At 47.4% G+C, this 16,127-nt stretch overlaps 1 protein-coding gene across 9 annotated transcripts in view; it reads right to left on the bottom strand.

Annotated features, from left to right (window-relative positions):
- The window catches only part of DOCK11 (dedicator of cytokinesis 11), an 89,721-nt gene extending 74,382 nt beyond the window's left edge, over positions 1–15,339 (bottom strand). For 8 of the 9 annotated variants that reach the window (XM_042027661.1, XM_042027711.1, XM_042027697.1 and 5 more), the window contains exon 1: positions 6,326–6,514. In XM_042027661.1, coding sequence (XP_041883595.1) covers positions 6,326–6,427 — 102 coding nt within the window. In that variant the 5' untranslated portion in view covers positions 6,428–6,514. Of the gene's footprint in view, positions 1–6,325; positions 6,515–10,070 lie in introns of those variants that run through there. The other variant, XM_042027678.1, reaches the window with a different exon arrangement.
- Positions 15,340–16,127: the final 788 nt, after the last annotated feature.

Below are 16,127 nucleotides of genomic sequence, written 5' to 3'. Positions count from 1 at the left end.
TCAGCTGCTCTGTGTGACCGTGACTTGCATTCTCAGGCCACAGAAATGTCAAAAGCTTTGTGCAATTTTGCACCATTAGAGATAATAAATCAGCACACAGAGGGCTAAGTGAAATGATGAAAGAGTCACCCATCTGCATATAGAAAATGATGCTACACTATACACTGCAGCACATAGGTCTGGTTCAAATGCTCCTGGTGGTGGGGGAGATACCTGCAAATATCTCCAGATACAAGAACAGGCTGAAACAAAGCCCAGGAGCCATCCTCTCACTGGATTCTGAGTGCACCAAATCCCAGCTGCAGTGGCTGCAGGCACCATGACCAACCATCTGTTTCCAGGCATTTCACTGCACTGACGGTGGCGGGTTGGGGCAGATGCTGTCAATGCAGGGACACCTGCATTTTCATGACATTGCCTTGGCACAGAACAAACCACTCTCAACCTTGCCCAGTGAGTGCTAAAAACCCCAGCTAGCAAAATGTGGTAAGAGATAAATACATCTAAGGGCTGGATGCTTTGTCCTCTTCCTAGAGCTTTCCTGTAACAGGCAGGAGGATGCAAACACTTAAATGATGCCTTGAGAAGGATAAGATTTTATGCCCATCAAAAGCTTGTCATTGCCTCCAAAAACCTCGAGAACCGGACACGTTGGCTGCAGCTCATCCTATAACAGTCATACTTCAGCACACAGGCTGTCATAGGAGAGCAAGGGATTGCTCTATCTCTTAAGGTCTGGGTATCAGTAGGAGATATGCCAGAGATTTGTCCCCACATACCTCCAGAATGTCCTCGGAGCCTTGTTCCTCTCCATCAAGACATGCCCTTCATCCATTCCAAAACTGGTGTGTGCTCAGGCAGGAGCAAACCCAGCCACTTCCTTGGCACATGTTGCCCAGGGCTGTGCCATGGCACTTGGCCAGCACTGGGCTAAATCCAACCCTTCAAGGATTCAGGAGAGCCCCAATTCAGGAAAGCATGCGATTAATTTTAAGAATGTTTTAGAAGTTTTTTTCTTGAATAAGCCCCTATGAACAACATTCTCTCTGCAAACACTTCCACAGGAGTCACCAGGGCCAGCTGAGGTGACCAACTCTGGAGGCACCTGGCCACAGCAGGCAAATCCTGGTTAAACCAACAGCAAAACTCCCACCCACTTACGCAGGGGCAGAATTTCCTCCTATGCCTCATATATGTCTGTTTTTCTACATAAATTGTGCAAACACAGCATGTTGACTACCCCCAGGGGGAACATGCATATATTCTGTCTCTCTTGAGTGCCAAGATTATTACAAATGCTGCATATAAACAGGCTTCAAATTGATCAAAGTGAATTTAGCTAATTAAAAGAGGATTCTATGCAGAAAGCTGATTTCCTCTGCATGAGCATAAATTGAGACACTAATAATAGTTTCAACTGAAAAAAAAACCCTCACAAAAAGAACAAAATGCCTTTTTGCCTCCAGTCAAAACTTCCTTTGTATCACCATTAAGGAGCTTTATATCTTCTTTTTGTATCTGACTGAAACCGAGCCACCCATAGGAGCCCAGTCCAGCCAGGATCAAATAAAACACATCTCCTGGCACACTGCCCACCCTCTCATGGGGAGCTTTCAGGGAGCACATCCCACAGCACCATGTAATGCAGAGAGCAGACACTTGCTCTGAATGCCTCTGAATGGCAAGGATCCACACAGTTGTTTGTAAGCAGAGGTTCTCCCACACTGCCATTGCTGGCAGATGTGTGCCCCAGAGCTGAGTGCCTGGTGCCTGGGTACCACCAAGCTGTGCCCTGGGGGTACCCAGAGATGCTCCCTGGGCTGGCTGACACAATCTGGGCAAATCCTTTGCACCTGTTCCTTCTCAGATAAGATAATCTGGCTCTGCACCCTTTCTAAAATCTCTATGGCAAATCAGTAAATGTGTCTTCAGTTAATCTGTATAGAAATGATCTAAAGAAAATCAAGAGCAATTGTGCGAGACTTAAAATTGCCACCACATGACTGGGTTTGGCAGCACCGTGGGAAAATGCATCATCTGTGTTTTGTCAAGTGCTTGCTGCTCTGATCTTGTGTCTCCCACACTTTTAATTTCTCTGTCACGACACAGAGAATGACACCTCTGGAAAACTTGCATGTGGGTTGAGACACAGCCCCCTCTCTTTGAAGGGCCCCAGCGCTGCTGAGCACAGCCCAAAGAGACAGGGGAGGCCCAGGGTGTCTCTCCGCTTTGGCCTCACATCCACCCAAGCAAGTGACCATGTGCAGCTGATTTGGATCCCGAGGCAGAAGGAAGAGCCTTTGCTGTTGTTCTGGCAGTGCCACAAGACCCAGGATCTCATTCACACACACGTGCTCTTAAACTGCTCAACTCTACAATGCTCCACTGCCCTCCATGGGGTGCAGATGGGGTGAAGGAGAGGTGCACAGGCACCTCCATCAGAACAACGGCTGCACACCTGAGCACACGTGCATCCTGCTGTCAAGTATCTGAGCTTTGCAGCTGCTCAGGTCCCACATCAGCCAGTGCCTCTGAGCAGGGTTCTCCTGCCTTGCTGCTCAACTTTCCCACTATCACTCAGCAACATCAAAGGATGGGAGGAGGGAGATCGCACTGAAGGTCTGAGCCAAAATCACCCATGTCCATCCACCACCAAAGGTCCCTGAATGCTCTCTTTCAGCTCTAGCCCAGATACCTCTCCCAGGTATCAATCAGCACTTTGGCTCTGAAGCTGTACTTCTAACACAGTATTTTACTGTTGGTGCTCCAAGGTTTAAGCTGCAGGTCATCTCTTGGTCAAGAATGGTTTAAGTTATCACACTTGGGCTTTGACTCCTCCTTTCTTTAACCTAATCTTAAAATTTACCTTTATCTTTCAAGTGTGCCATTTATCCCACCCGCCAACAAACATTTCCATTAAATGTCTGTTTATTTAAACAGTGACATTATTTTTCAATAGCCTGCCAAAACTTCATCTCCAGTTGTAATCAGTAGCACACATCAGGGACCATTCAAAGCTGAAATTGATACAACCTGCCCTGCAGCCTCTTGAAGAAAAGAGCACAGAGAGAAGTAGGGTTCCCACAGAGCACGGCTGCCTGTGGCACCCCAGCACTCCCAACACTGCTCTGCAGGGTTGTGCCTGCTTTCAAGGGATTCCTGCTGAACTCTTCCTCCCTGCCAAGATCTCCCCCTACACAGCTTGTCTGTGAATGAGAACGACAGCCGGGATGTTGGGAACAGCAGCAGAGTAAGAGGGAACAAGAGCCCCAAGTAAACTGCACTCCATCCTTCCCCATGCTTCCCACAGGGCCCAAAGTGCCCCTGAGCTCCCCACCACAGCCTATGCTTACTTTCCCTGCTGCAGCTCCAGGTTACAGCCCTGCTTACCCCGACAGGAACAGCACTGACTGCATCCTAGCAGCTGGTCCAAAGGGCAGTGGGTGGACACAGGTACTCCACGACATCTTGGAAAGGGACAACCTCCCCTCACTGCCAACCGCCACCATATCCAATGCTTCCCTTTCACAAGCACAAAGGAGCAAAGCCCTCCCAAAGTCAACAACATAAATCTTCTCCTTGCACTAGACAGGCATAAATAGAAAAATAGGAACAGAAATAAGATGGCACGGGCTTCACTGCACCTGCAGGACAACAGTTTTGTAACCACACTGTACCAGACCGTGCTCCCTCGGGCTGGACACAGTGCTCCTGGCTGGAGACACATCTCCTTTAAAGCACAAATTGTGGCTCTGTACAAGCTGACCACTTCCATGATGCTAAAAGCTTTCCTCACTGAGATGTTTTCATTTATGAGCATTTCATTCACTGACTACAAACAGCTTCTTACTCCTTGTATCGAGGAGTGCCCCGAATGACCAAAGTGCTGAGCTCAACCAACACACTGAAAGAGACCCATAGTGCCCACTCCTCCTGGGGATGAAGGTGTGTGCTCTGGTACCTGCAGCATTAGCTCTGCTCACCACCCCTTCATCTCCTTCATGCTCACCACCAGAGATACCTGTGCTTTCAGGTACAATTGCCCCAAGGCAAGTAGACAGCCAAGGCCCCTGACAGGATGACCCAGGGAGTATTAAACTATTCACACGGTTTTTATTGACTCAACACCTGCTGTGTTCAAGATGCAGGAAGAGGATGGGATCCTGCCAGGCAAAGGCAATCCAGTGCAACTCCAGACTGCTTCAGAAAGTCCCAGCTCCTGACATCCTGGGACACAGTGCATCACTTGCTGCCAGCCTGCTCCACCCATTTATCAAACACCAACTCCTATTACCCGTGTACCCACTGGCCACCCCCTGCTTCCCAGGGGCACCGGTGAGCTCAGCACTGCCCCAGGGTGAGGCAGAGCTGGGATCACAGCCTGCTAGCCCAGTCCTGATGCCGGGCCCTTCCATCTCCCCCACACTGCCTGTGGCAAGGAAAGGGTAGATTGGATGGGGAGATACTCACACAATGCTCTGCTGCCCAGCACCATCAACTCCAAAACTGAGACTCACCTTGGGAACCGGATCAGAAACTATTACTTCTCAGTCTTGTCCTCACTCCACCACTCCCCACCATCATTTCCCAGGATCCTCTCTGTACCCTCCCAACAACCAGCACACCAGTGCGCAGACATCCCTTCCTCACAAGGATGACAAACTAGTAGATAGAGAGGAGCCAGCTTTTTGCTGGAGCAAACCTCATCCTTAATCACTGAGGAAGGTCAAAATGCCATCTGAGACAGTCCTATAAGCTCATGTCACCCCCTTCCCCATTCCTGGATTACTGCAGTGTCTTATGGCTCTTCCTAGTGATGCAGAAGTGCTGGGATTTATCCATTGCTGCTGAACTGTCAAAAGCAGGAAACCCTGCCAGGACCTAGGGATCAGAAACACCTGCCCTCACCCTTCTCTGGTGCATGACTGCAAACACACAAGGCAGCACAGCAGCTCTGGGGATTTGCCTGCCAGAAAAAGAGAGAAAAGTTGGCAGGAAGTGTGGACAATAAAACCCTAGACAAGATCAGAAGAAGAGTGGCTGCCTGACGGATGCTGGACTCTGACAGCTCCTTGGGGTTCCTGTCAAGGTTTTATTTATCTTCATCTGTAGTCCTACCCATCCCTTCCCTTTTTAAGGGGAGGAACCTGACACAGGCACCACATAACCATTTGCCTGCAGGATACCAAAGCTCTTCTGGTCCTAAATATGCAATTTTATTTTTAAAGAAAAGTTTCATCAGCTTGTACAAAGCCTTTGTTCCTGTGTATTTTTTATGAAAGAGGGAAAGCAAATCACATGGAAGCCCATAAGGATCCCCAAACAACCGCACAGAGGACGCAAAAACTAGCACTAGGAAATCAGGCTGGATTATCACCATGGCTTTTTTTTCAGGCTTTAAAATCTGTAAATTTACAAGAAAACTCTGTTTTTAAAAGAAATATTCAAACTTCTCAATTTATTTAACAGCGCATACCATTCAGTCTAATAGTAGAGAAATAATTGGAGTTATTTGCTGAACTTGTACCTCACTTTCTGCATATTCCATTGACTAACCTTTCTTTCATCAAAGTCAAGGTCAAAGTTGATTACACACCACAGTAATTCAACGAGCACCAGTGAAACACATCCAACAAAGCCCCGGGAAGCTGTGAGCTGACCCCGGTATCCTCCCAATGCACAGCACTACCATTTGCACAGCTGTGAGCACAACAAAGGCAACCGGCTGCAGCATCCCACATGCCGGGATGAAACGCATCTGATAACGCACGTGACTTTCACCCCAGATATTTGAGCGCGATTCCCGGGATATATCGGGCTCCCGGCTTGCCTGTGCCTCTCACCTTGCCAGGTCGCGCCCTTCAGTCCTGCCCTATCCATGTGCCGGTTCCACACTGTCTGCACCCTGTTACTCCGTTACCTGTTTGCTCAGTGCCCCGCACTCACAGGTTCCCGTTCATTCCTCCTGCCACCACCCCAGCACCAACGCACGCCAGGATGAGGAGCCGCTTCCCTGTGATCTTCTCGGCTCTGAGCGCTCAGAGGGGCGCGGTGGCGGCAGGTGGGCAGGCCGGCGGGATGGCACGGCACAACACACATGGAGGGGATCCCCATCCCCTGCCTTGCCCAGCCCTTCCCAAATCCTGCCCCGCCGCGCCCTGCGCATCCCCCGCTCTGCCCTTTCTCCAGGCCTTCTCCAGCCCCCTCCTCTTCCTCTCTCCGCTCTCGGCGCATCCCCTGCCCAGCGCTGCCGGGCTCCTCCCGCTGCCGCCCATCGCCGAGTGGGACCCGGGAGCGGCCCCTCCCAGGCGCTGCCCGCACTCACCAGGACGAAGGAGCTGCGCACCGCCTCCGAGACGCTCTGCCGCAGCTCGGCCGCCGTGCCCGGCTTGCTGAGCCGCTTCGTGAACTTCCTCACTTCCGACATGGCGACATGATCCGCGCCGAGCCAAACCTGAGCCTCCCTTTTGCTCTCCCTCGCTGCCGCCAGGCGGGCGCGGCCGGGGCGGGGCGGGGCGGGGCGGAGCGGGCGGAGCCGCGGGGCGGGGCCGGGGGGGGGTCCCCTGTACGCCCCGCCCCGCCCGGCCCCGCTTTGTCCCTGCCGCAGGTGCCCCGACCCCCGCCCGGCACACGGAGAGCTCCGGCGCCTCGGCCGGGCACGGCCAGACCATGCCCCACCGCCACCGCAGGGGATGCTCGCGGTGGGGCTCCGGAGATGCAGCAGCGGTGTGCCCAGCAAGGGGGCACGGCGTGGCGGGGCTCACCCGAGGGCAGCAGCCTCCGACTGAAGGGGCCGGACATTCAGAACATTACCCGACGGAGAACAACATTATTCAGTGCTGAAGGGGCACGGATCCCCTTAGGCTGGTGATCTCCCTGCTGTACCATATGTTCCTGTAAGGCTAAACTGGATCCCGGACAAGACCTTTCTATTGAGCATCTCTGTGCTGCATTAAAGTTATTTTTCTCCAGTAAAAGTTATTTTTCACAGTAGCTGGCTGTGTTTTGGATTTGTGCTGGAAACTGTGTTGATAATTAGGGATGTTTTCCTTACCGCTGAGCAGCGTTGACACAGTCAAGGCAAGAGCTTTTCTGTTCCTCACTCCACCCAAAAAGTGCTGGGGGTGCAACCAGGAGCTGGGGGGGACACAGCCAGGATAGCCCACCCCAACTGACTGAAGGGACACCCCACACCATATGGCATCAGATGACTAGTATAAAGCTGGGTCAGAAGAAGGAAGTGGGGACATTCAGAGTGTCTTCCCAAGTCACCATTACTCATGACGGAACTCTGCTGTCCTGGGGCTGGCTGAACACCTGTCTGCCCTGGGAAGTTGTGAATGAATTCCTTGTTTTGCTTTGTCTGTGTGGGTGACTTTTGCTTTACCTATTAAACTGTCTTTAGTTTTCTCACTTATACCCTTCTGATTCTCCTCCCACATCCCACTGAGGGGAAGGGATGGAACACCTGTGTGCAGCTGAGCTGCCAGGTGGGGTTAATTGAGAAAACATCCAACCTATAGAATTTGCTATAGGAAAGTGCTTTGATTACAGAGGCCATGATCACATTTGCTTGCCCAGCTGCAAAAACAAGAAGTAAGGATATGAAAAGAAGGTTCCTTAGGACTCAATTCCTACTCCTCATTACTTTGTCATTATGCACTTCTTTTAAGGATGGCAATTTTGAAATTGCAGTAGAGAGCCTTTGTTTTGTTCATTAAAGCCTTTTAAATTTTTTTTTTACTTATTTTGTGTGTTGTGTCTTCACAGCAAGACATTGAATTGAATAGAGTTGCCATATAGTCATATGCTTGAGAAATTTACACTCATTGTGCCATATGATTGATTAAATACTACCTACAAGGATCTCACTGGAATGATAGGTATGCCATAAGTCACACAACATATAGAGAAATAGTTTTGATTATGAGAGCCAATCTGTAGGGGGTAATGAATACAGCCATTGTGATCCAAACCATTCAAAATGTTATTTGTGACTCCTAAAGCATGCAAGCCAGTTATTGTTCTGCTTTTTAGCAGTTCATTGAAGGGGCAGCAGTCACCATTTAATGTGAAACATTGCTCTGATTTTTTTACACCAGAGGCAAAACAAATCTGAAATTTTATTGTTAACTATCAAATATCTATTACATGTGGGACAGAAAAAGTTGATAAGTTAAAGAACTTGCATTCTCACAAACATGAAGCTTTTCCAAACCTAAGTTAAATGAAAAGTATTGTAATGCACAATTCCAGTAGCAGCCCAGTAAGGTTCACTTCCTTATCCCCACATCTGTGAACCTTCTTGCAGAGATTTTATCAACCACTTCAAATACTCACAGCACAGCTCCAGTGGCGCCCCTGCAGTGAACTGGCAAATAAAATTATTAGGTCTCCTTCACCTGGCCACGAAAGGACAGGTAACACAACGATGCTTGTCACAGAGTGAGGGTAGCCCTGTTCATCCTGGCTACTGGGGAGAGCCCCTGGCCCCTGTGGTTCCTCAGAGGGTGCTAGGCACTGCAGGAGAGCCCGCACCAATGACTGGGGTGAACACCTGTGGCAGAGCCACTCCTGCCTTCCATTTGCTACATTAGGAACAGCTCTGAGAACCAGAGTGTTTGTCCAGGGGGAGAGTGCAGTGATGGTCACTTGACAAGAAATAAAACCCTCTCTAAAGCACAAACTCCACTTTTTATCCAGACAGAAGCAAAAGGTTCCTACTAAGATTACGAGCCTGGTTCAGTGCCAGTATCCAGAGAGTTGCCCATCAGCATCCCACTGACCTGAGCTCAGCAGCCAGGGAAGACCAGTGAACAGTGAGGTTGTTTTTTGAAGCAAAGCATGAAAAGGAAAATAAAAGCAAAGGGAAGGACACAACACGTGAAAACAACCTGCAGAAAGCTCTGACTCCCTCTAGGGCAGATTAAACATCAGAGTAAGAGTCTCAAGCACAAGAAGTGTTAAGGCAAGACAGCAGCAGCCACAGCACTGCTGTGACAGACAAACCCAGGGCTGCAAGGACTGTAGTTTTCATCTCCTTTTTCACGGGGAAAGAAGGCCAGTAATGGTTTATCAGCATAAGAAAGGCACCCAAGGACACCCAGGGGCATTCTGGAAGTGCCGACGAGTTGCACTGCCTCAGACAACCAAACTTTCTCCAACTCAATCTGCCACTGGAATCTCACAGACTCAAATGTGCTAACATTTTCACCTCTTGTCTCTTTGTTGAGACTACAGCCTTGAAGTCCCCAATGTCATTTTGCTCCCACACCTGCCTGACTGATCAGAGGGTGAGCAGTAGCAGCAGCAGCTCATAGTACCCAGTAAGGATACACATTGGAAGGTGTAGCCAACCTGGGCAAAACAGCTCGCCTGCCACACCTCCTCCCCAGCTCTGCTGGACAGCACAAACTACGGGAAGAGAAAATTTGCAGAGGACATCATATTAGACTGATAGTGGGATCCTTCCCACTTACCAGTAGCACTATAGCACAGAAGATGCACTAAAGAAGAATCTCTTTTGTTTTTTGACAAATATCTGTCAGTGCAGCTGACACTGGCATAAGGTCTAGAACCATATATAGGGGACCCCTGGTCCAGCTCTGCAAACCTCCCAAAGGTGCTGAAGGGTTAATGGCAGGTTTAGGATTTAATTTCTCAAGCCATCCAAGATAAAAGGCACTTAATATTATCAGCCAATAATCCCATTTTTCACTGATTTCACTGGTTATCTGTGGGCCTTTCTATCACCTGCACATGAGCCTGTCCCAGAAAAACACTTACCTATGTGGTAAATTTAAGCACATGATTAACCAAGTACTTTGCTGCATTGGAGAGGATCCTGCATTCCTGCAGGGAATCTGCCAGACTCAGTTACCCATATCCAGATGTGCTTTTTTTGCTGAGCAGGAGGAGGATTATGCATGCCATTACATCCTCCATTTCCCAGCTTCAAAATTCCTGTGAGATACAGCTGTGATGTTTGAATGTATTTCAAGTACTTCAAAATTTAAAAAAAACCCCAAACAAACCAGAAAGTGGCCATAGAATGACATCTGCACACTCACTTCTCTTGATAGCAAAGCCAAGACACAGACTGCCCCAGGTCCACACATGAGGAACTCCTTCAGCAACAATTTTTGTGCAGCTCATGCCTTCTGCCAAAGCAAGGGACAAATGAAGTACTTGGGTATCTTGATCAGACATCACTCCTCAGCTGCACATGCAGCCAGCCAGCACCACTGGTGTGCTCAGGGGAAATCTGGGAAAATCTCAGGAGATAAAAACACTGTGCAAGGCTAGGTATGGCAAGAGCAGCTGGTCAGACACCGCAGCTATGACTGTGGTGCAACATGCCCTGTCACCCATCGCTAGAGCTGTCAATGGCACTGTCATTAAGCAGTCACTTGTTGGCTTCTCCAGGCCTGTGACGGGAGGATGCTCCAGCAGTGCAGCAGGAAACTGGTCCTTAGGCTGCAAAGGAGTGGCGTTAAAGGGCTGCCCTCTGCTGACTCATCCTGGATGGCACGGGCATAGCTCCTGGAGATGGGAGGAGCGCCAAATCTAAGCACTGCCTTTCCCAGAAGGGCACCCTCTGGGTGAGCATTCAGCTCTGCAGGATCACATGCTGCGGCCCTTCGTGCCAGGGCTGCTGTACTCCTTGCTCACCTCCTTCAGCTCCTGGGTATGGAAGTCACAGCAGCTGCAGGTGCATCCTGGCAGTTCCCACCTTCATGGAAGAGCACACAAGGGTTTGCAGAGACCTTGGGTAAACTCCTCATTGCATGAAGAGTCATTGAAGCAGCACTAAGAGGCACCACCAGTAATGATGAATCCATGTGATATGCCAGGCTTTCCTTATCACAGCCTTAAGGAGACACTATTGACTCAGCAGTCACCAGATTTTTGTATTTTGTATTTAGAAATTCTCCCAAAGCTTACCTCCTGAAAAATAAGGCAGCTTCATCATATCTAAGAAAATCAGACCAAGATGCTGCTTCTGAAACACCCAGCATTAACTATTTTCAGATACAGAACTACAAATTAGATTAATAGGAATTCCAGCTGTCTCTAAATCCCCTCTTCATTTTTGATACGTGTCTTTTTTTCTTCTGCCAAAGAGAACTGAGCAGAGATAAAACCTCCTCATTCCATGTATTCTGCATACCCAGACAGTGGCAGGGAGAGAGGTCAAGACATGGTTGTTGGTGAGGGCCAGCACTGGTCTCACTGTACAAGTGGAGAGCACTGACAGCAACTGCAGAGCTGCTGCCTGCACCAGCACATCATGAACATGGTTACACACAACAGTGACAGCACTGCCTTGGCGGCCTCACTGCCCCTGCAGGCTCCACCCCTAACCCCAGGGAGAAAGGGCAAGAACAATTTCTGGTAAGTTTGGAACACTTCAAGAGGCAGATGTTTGAATCTGTTCTAGTGTTTTACTACTCTGACAGGAAAAAAACCCCAATCCAACACTTTTTAAAATGTTTCTTTAAACACAGGAATTTCCTATATCTCATTTGTGTCTATGGCCACTTGTCCTTCCACTGGATACCACCAGTAAGTCTCCAACATTTATCCAGTCAGGAATTTTTACACATGGGCAAGATCCCCCTGAGATGGCTCTTCCCAGGGTAAACAGACCCAGCACTCTCAAGCTCTCCATAACCTGACTAGCCCTTTGCTGGACTCTCCCCAGCATATCCATATCTCTCCGTGTACTGGGGAGTCCAGCACTGCACAGTGATGATGCCGCCGAGCTGTTGCCCCTCTCTTCTGCACCCTGGAGTACAACTAATCAGATGGGAGTGATGGAAGGAAAGCACAGGGCTCAGTTTAAGCTGTAGACACAGCTGCAGACTGTAGATTGTTGCTGTAGACTATAACACAGCAACGTCCAGCTTATGAGCGCTCCCCTATTTATCTTCCTCTGCTTGAAAGCTTTAAAGATCATTTAGAGTAACTGTCACACACAAGAGCATTATTAACATCTCACACAACTCCCATGAGCAACTCTCTAGCTTGAACAAAGAATACAGCAATTAAGAGGTGGATACACACAGCTGCTGGACATCCCCCCTTAGGTCAAAATGCCATTGCTGCCTTGTCTCAGCCCAGTATTTTTCACAACTCTGTGAAAAGGCAGAAGAAAAAACTCCCTGATGTTTGTTTCCTTGTATAGATGTGTGAGGCCAACTGGAAAACAGTGTAAGGGTGGGGGGGTCACCATTGCTCACAAAAATCTATTTCACAATATGCTCTGCAAAGTCAAGTACTGCACAGGCCAATAAAATAAATCTCTCACCCTTTCAAATCTTCTTACTTTGTTACTGCTCTTAATTATTTGTTATCACACAGCAAAAGGAAGTAGCAGGTTCTTCCATAAAAACAGAGTCTGTTGAAAACCCTAGGCACAAACTGAACTAAGCAAAGCCCAGTAGGTCTAAAAAGACAAAAATGACATTGCGACATTTAGATATGCAAACAGGGGAAGTAAGTGGGAGAAGGATGGAAGACAACCACTTCCTGTGAGGCTGGTCACATACCAGGACAGGTTACCTAGGGAAACTGTAGTGTCCATCCTTGGAGATTGTAAAAGGCCTGTGCAACTCGCTCTGACCTGGGTGAGCAGAGCAGATTGGACTAGAGCTCCACAGGACTCCCTGGACCTTGAGTAATGTGTGATTCTGTAACAAGCTGTTCTGTTAATCACCATAATATAATACCAGCCTTTATTCAGGAGGGTACTAAAGGATAGGTTTAAATTTATGCATGGACCCTACAAAAATCAAAGAGTTACAGTTAGTGGGAGAAAAATCTTCCTGACACTGCTCTAAACATGTGCCCATCACTTACCACAGTTAAAGACAAATTTACCCACAGGCTTAAACAAGTACTCGTGTTCCTTTCTGAACAGCCTTTTGTGTGTTGTTCTGTACATAGTACTTGGCTACACTCATTTTTCGTGCTCCATTTACTGAGCATTATAGTCTGAGCAGAATTCCCCACAAAAGCCTGAAGCACTGTCACAAATGCACATACAAGAAAAAATAACCAGTTTCTAACCATGTGAACTGAAAAGCCTCCACTGCATCTTGGCAGGAGACCAATACTATTAGCAAAATATGAAAAATTAGGAAAGCAAAAGTAGCAGCTATAGACATCAGCATAAAGAACATGGATTCATGACTCCAGCAGCACATCCTCAGAACCAGTCGACATTTCCCTGCATCCTTCCAGTTTGTTCCCACTTTCACAGAATGAAGCAATATGCTTATAAGAAGTTCTCAGACATGCAAGGTATCATATAGGAAACTGGAGAAAACACTTAGAACACAGACTCTGATAAAACCCAAAAAATTTGCATTGCTGATATTCCAGCCAGAAGCAGCAGGCAAGTTTGCCTCAAAAGATAACAGCTTAGCATTCCTTACACTCACAGGTTCACTTTGGATCATTTGAAGAGTGGCCATTTTCCAACATGTGTTCAGCAAATTGCTAATAACAGACAAAAAAAGCATAGTGCCATTCTGTGACTGATGAATTGATTCTGTCATGCCTATGGCTTAACAGTGTTAGCATCATACCAGCCGCAGAGTTCAGCATTGCTTTCAGTTAAAAAAACAAAACCCAGAAGAATCTCACCAACCAAAAGAAACAAAGACACCCCTACCCTTTTTAACTTGAGAAAACATGACTTGTTCAGCATCTAGAAATCAAATTTTAGCATGATTCATCTACTCAATCTGTTGTTTTTGTCCCTCTGCACATGCATGGGGCTTGGTGCCCAGCTCTGAAAGACACAAAGGTAGCAGAGACACAGCTTTGTTTCCACCCACAGCCAGAACCAGGTGCCAGGAGCCAGCTACAGCATAAATGAAGTGCTGAAGATGTGTGACATTTCAATCAGCTCATTTTATTGATTCTTAGGAACTGACTGGGTTAATTCACATTTCCTGCACCAAGGTTCCTCTGCAATGGCAATTCCTCACTTTGCTTCTTGGGAATGCTCAATCACTTTCTGGAAGCAGAATTTTGATGACATGGATGTCAACCTTTTGTTCTTTAAGAGAATTTGTTAAGCAGGCCCCTGGAAAAAACAGTCCAGAGAGAGGAAACTTCCTGCACAAAGGGAAGTGTTTTATTTCAACAGATTTCCATCCATGCTGTGCTTGTGTTCCAGGAACATCACTGCAGCGCAAGGGCACTCCCTGACGTACAGACAGTGAAGGCACTTGCCTGAACCAAACAGGCTCAGCAGAGAAATTGACATTTACCTGCAACTTAACATTTACCTGCAAGGAGAACTTGGAGGCTCTGGACAAAAGCAGAATGCAGTGTGTAAGGTACCAGAGAAGCCTCCAGACCCAGCAGTGGCCAAGATCAGACAGGACACAGCACCACTCAGACTGCAATAGCACTTAACTGACACAACTTTTGGAAGGAGAGGGAAAGAGGCACTGATTTCTGAACAATTAAAAATGAGCAGAACAGTTCAACTGGTGAAAAAGCATTGAGAATACTAGATCAGCGCAGGGGAACACCAGAACTCTGAGTGCTGAAATTCTAAATATCAAGACAAATGGAAGTCAGTCTTCCTCAAGATCAGCTTTGTTTACTGCCTGGATAATGAAAGCAATAACCCTTTTTTTTTTTTTTTTTTACGATCACCTAAATCCTTAACAGGTCCAACACAACATCTTAATAGAGTTTCTGGCAGCTAATATGCAAAACTAACAGTTCAACTTATATCTCCAAAGTAGCCATGTTGGAAAAAAACCCAAAACCATTCAGATCATTAAGAGGTTACAGAGACTTTGCATAGAATATGTAAAACAACTGCCAAAATGCAGACCATTCATGTTGCAGAAATCCCTCCCGAAGCCCACTTAGCCCCACATGTACCTCCAACACTGCATGTGGACAGCAGCCAGGCCTTCAGTCACTCAAAGCTGGGTTTAACCCACTCTCTTCTGTGTATTTCTTACCAGCTAATAAGAGCTCCCTTCTCCTATTACTCATCCCTAATTTTTGCATTTACTATTTTAACTATAATATGGGAAAAGCAGGAATGGAACAGCAGCACACACACACACAAACACACACACACAAAAGCATCCAGTCTGGACTTTTTGTTTCAGAGACATGAAGGCCACAATGTGCCAAGACTCTGGAATTAAGGTACCTGTAAGCAAAGTGATGGCATTTGTACTGCACAAAGCAGCTTCTTAACTTGTATTAGTCAATAAATATGTAGAACATCTATAACAAACCCTAGAAGTGTTTGGGAATTGTAGAGGGATTCTTTGTGGAACAGGGGCATATGATACCCCTGGAAAGATTGGACAACCCACGGTTGCTGAGGAAAAACCCCTGAACTGGCCCCTGGCTGCAGGCAAGCCTGGAAGACACCTGGCTGCAGGCAGCCCTGAGAGTCCTTGGCAAAGTTATGCACTGGTCGGCTCCCCCGCTGATTAGAGGCCATATAGAGGGACTGGGTGTGAATCTTTGCAAAGTAGATACAAGCTTGCATAGTTAAACAATAAAGCGGAGAACGATGCTCAAATTGTATCAGTGCATGTGTCGTTTATCTGGCCAGCTCTCCAGCACTCAGGACACCCCCCCTGCAAAAGGGAATTGCTCACAGAAATCTCAGTCAAGTTACAGTCTTCTACAGATATTGCATATGTTATAGAAACTGATTTTTGGAGTCACAAACCAAATGTCTTCTTGTGCCACCCCCTCACTTCTGTCAATTCAGTGGAGCTCAAAGTAACAAAAGACCCTTGAGAGAGTTTCACTTGTTTCATCCATGCAGGTATTTTCAACTCTGAGTCAAACTCACCCAACTGTGTTAAACTGAAGATAATTTTATATAATGTATGTACCATTCTTGTATTTATTTTGACTGATGATAAACGCCTTGCAACTGCCTTTCTTGTCCAAGACAATTCTATACAAAGCCACAGCCAAATTCACCTGAGTAGGAAAGAATTAAAAGATGAGGGAGACTTACTTCCTGCCTTTCCATGTCTTTCATTCTTCCACTAATGGGAAGGAGAGGATTCTGTACACACTTTTGAAGTGTCCTCCTCATGCTAAACTATCATATAATTACTCTT

Source organism: Corvus kubaryi, unplaced genomic scaffold (genome assembly GCF_017639235.1).
Source record: "Corvus kubaryi isolate FWS band 111438036 unplaced genomic scaffold, C.kubaryi_AGA036_p1.0 130, whole genome shotgun sequence".
Taxonomy (NCBI): Eukaryota; Metazoa; Chordata; class Aves; order Passeriformes; family Corvidae; genus Corvus; species Corvus kubaryi.
This window is presented reverse-complemented; position numbering and strand designations above follow the sequence as displayed.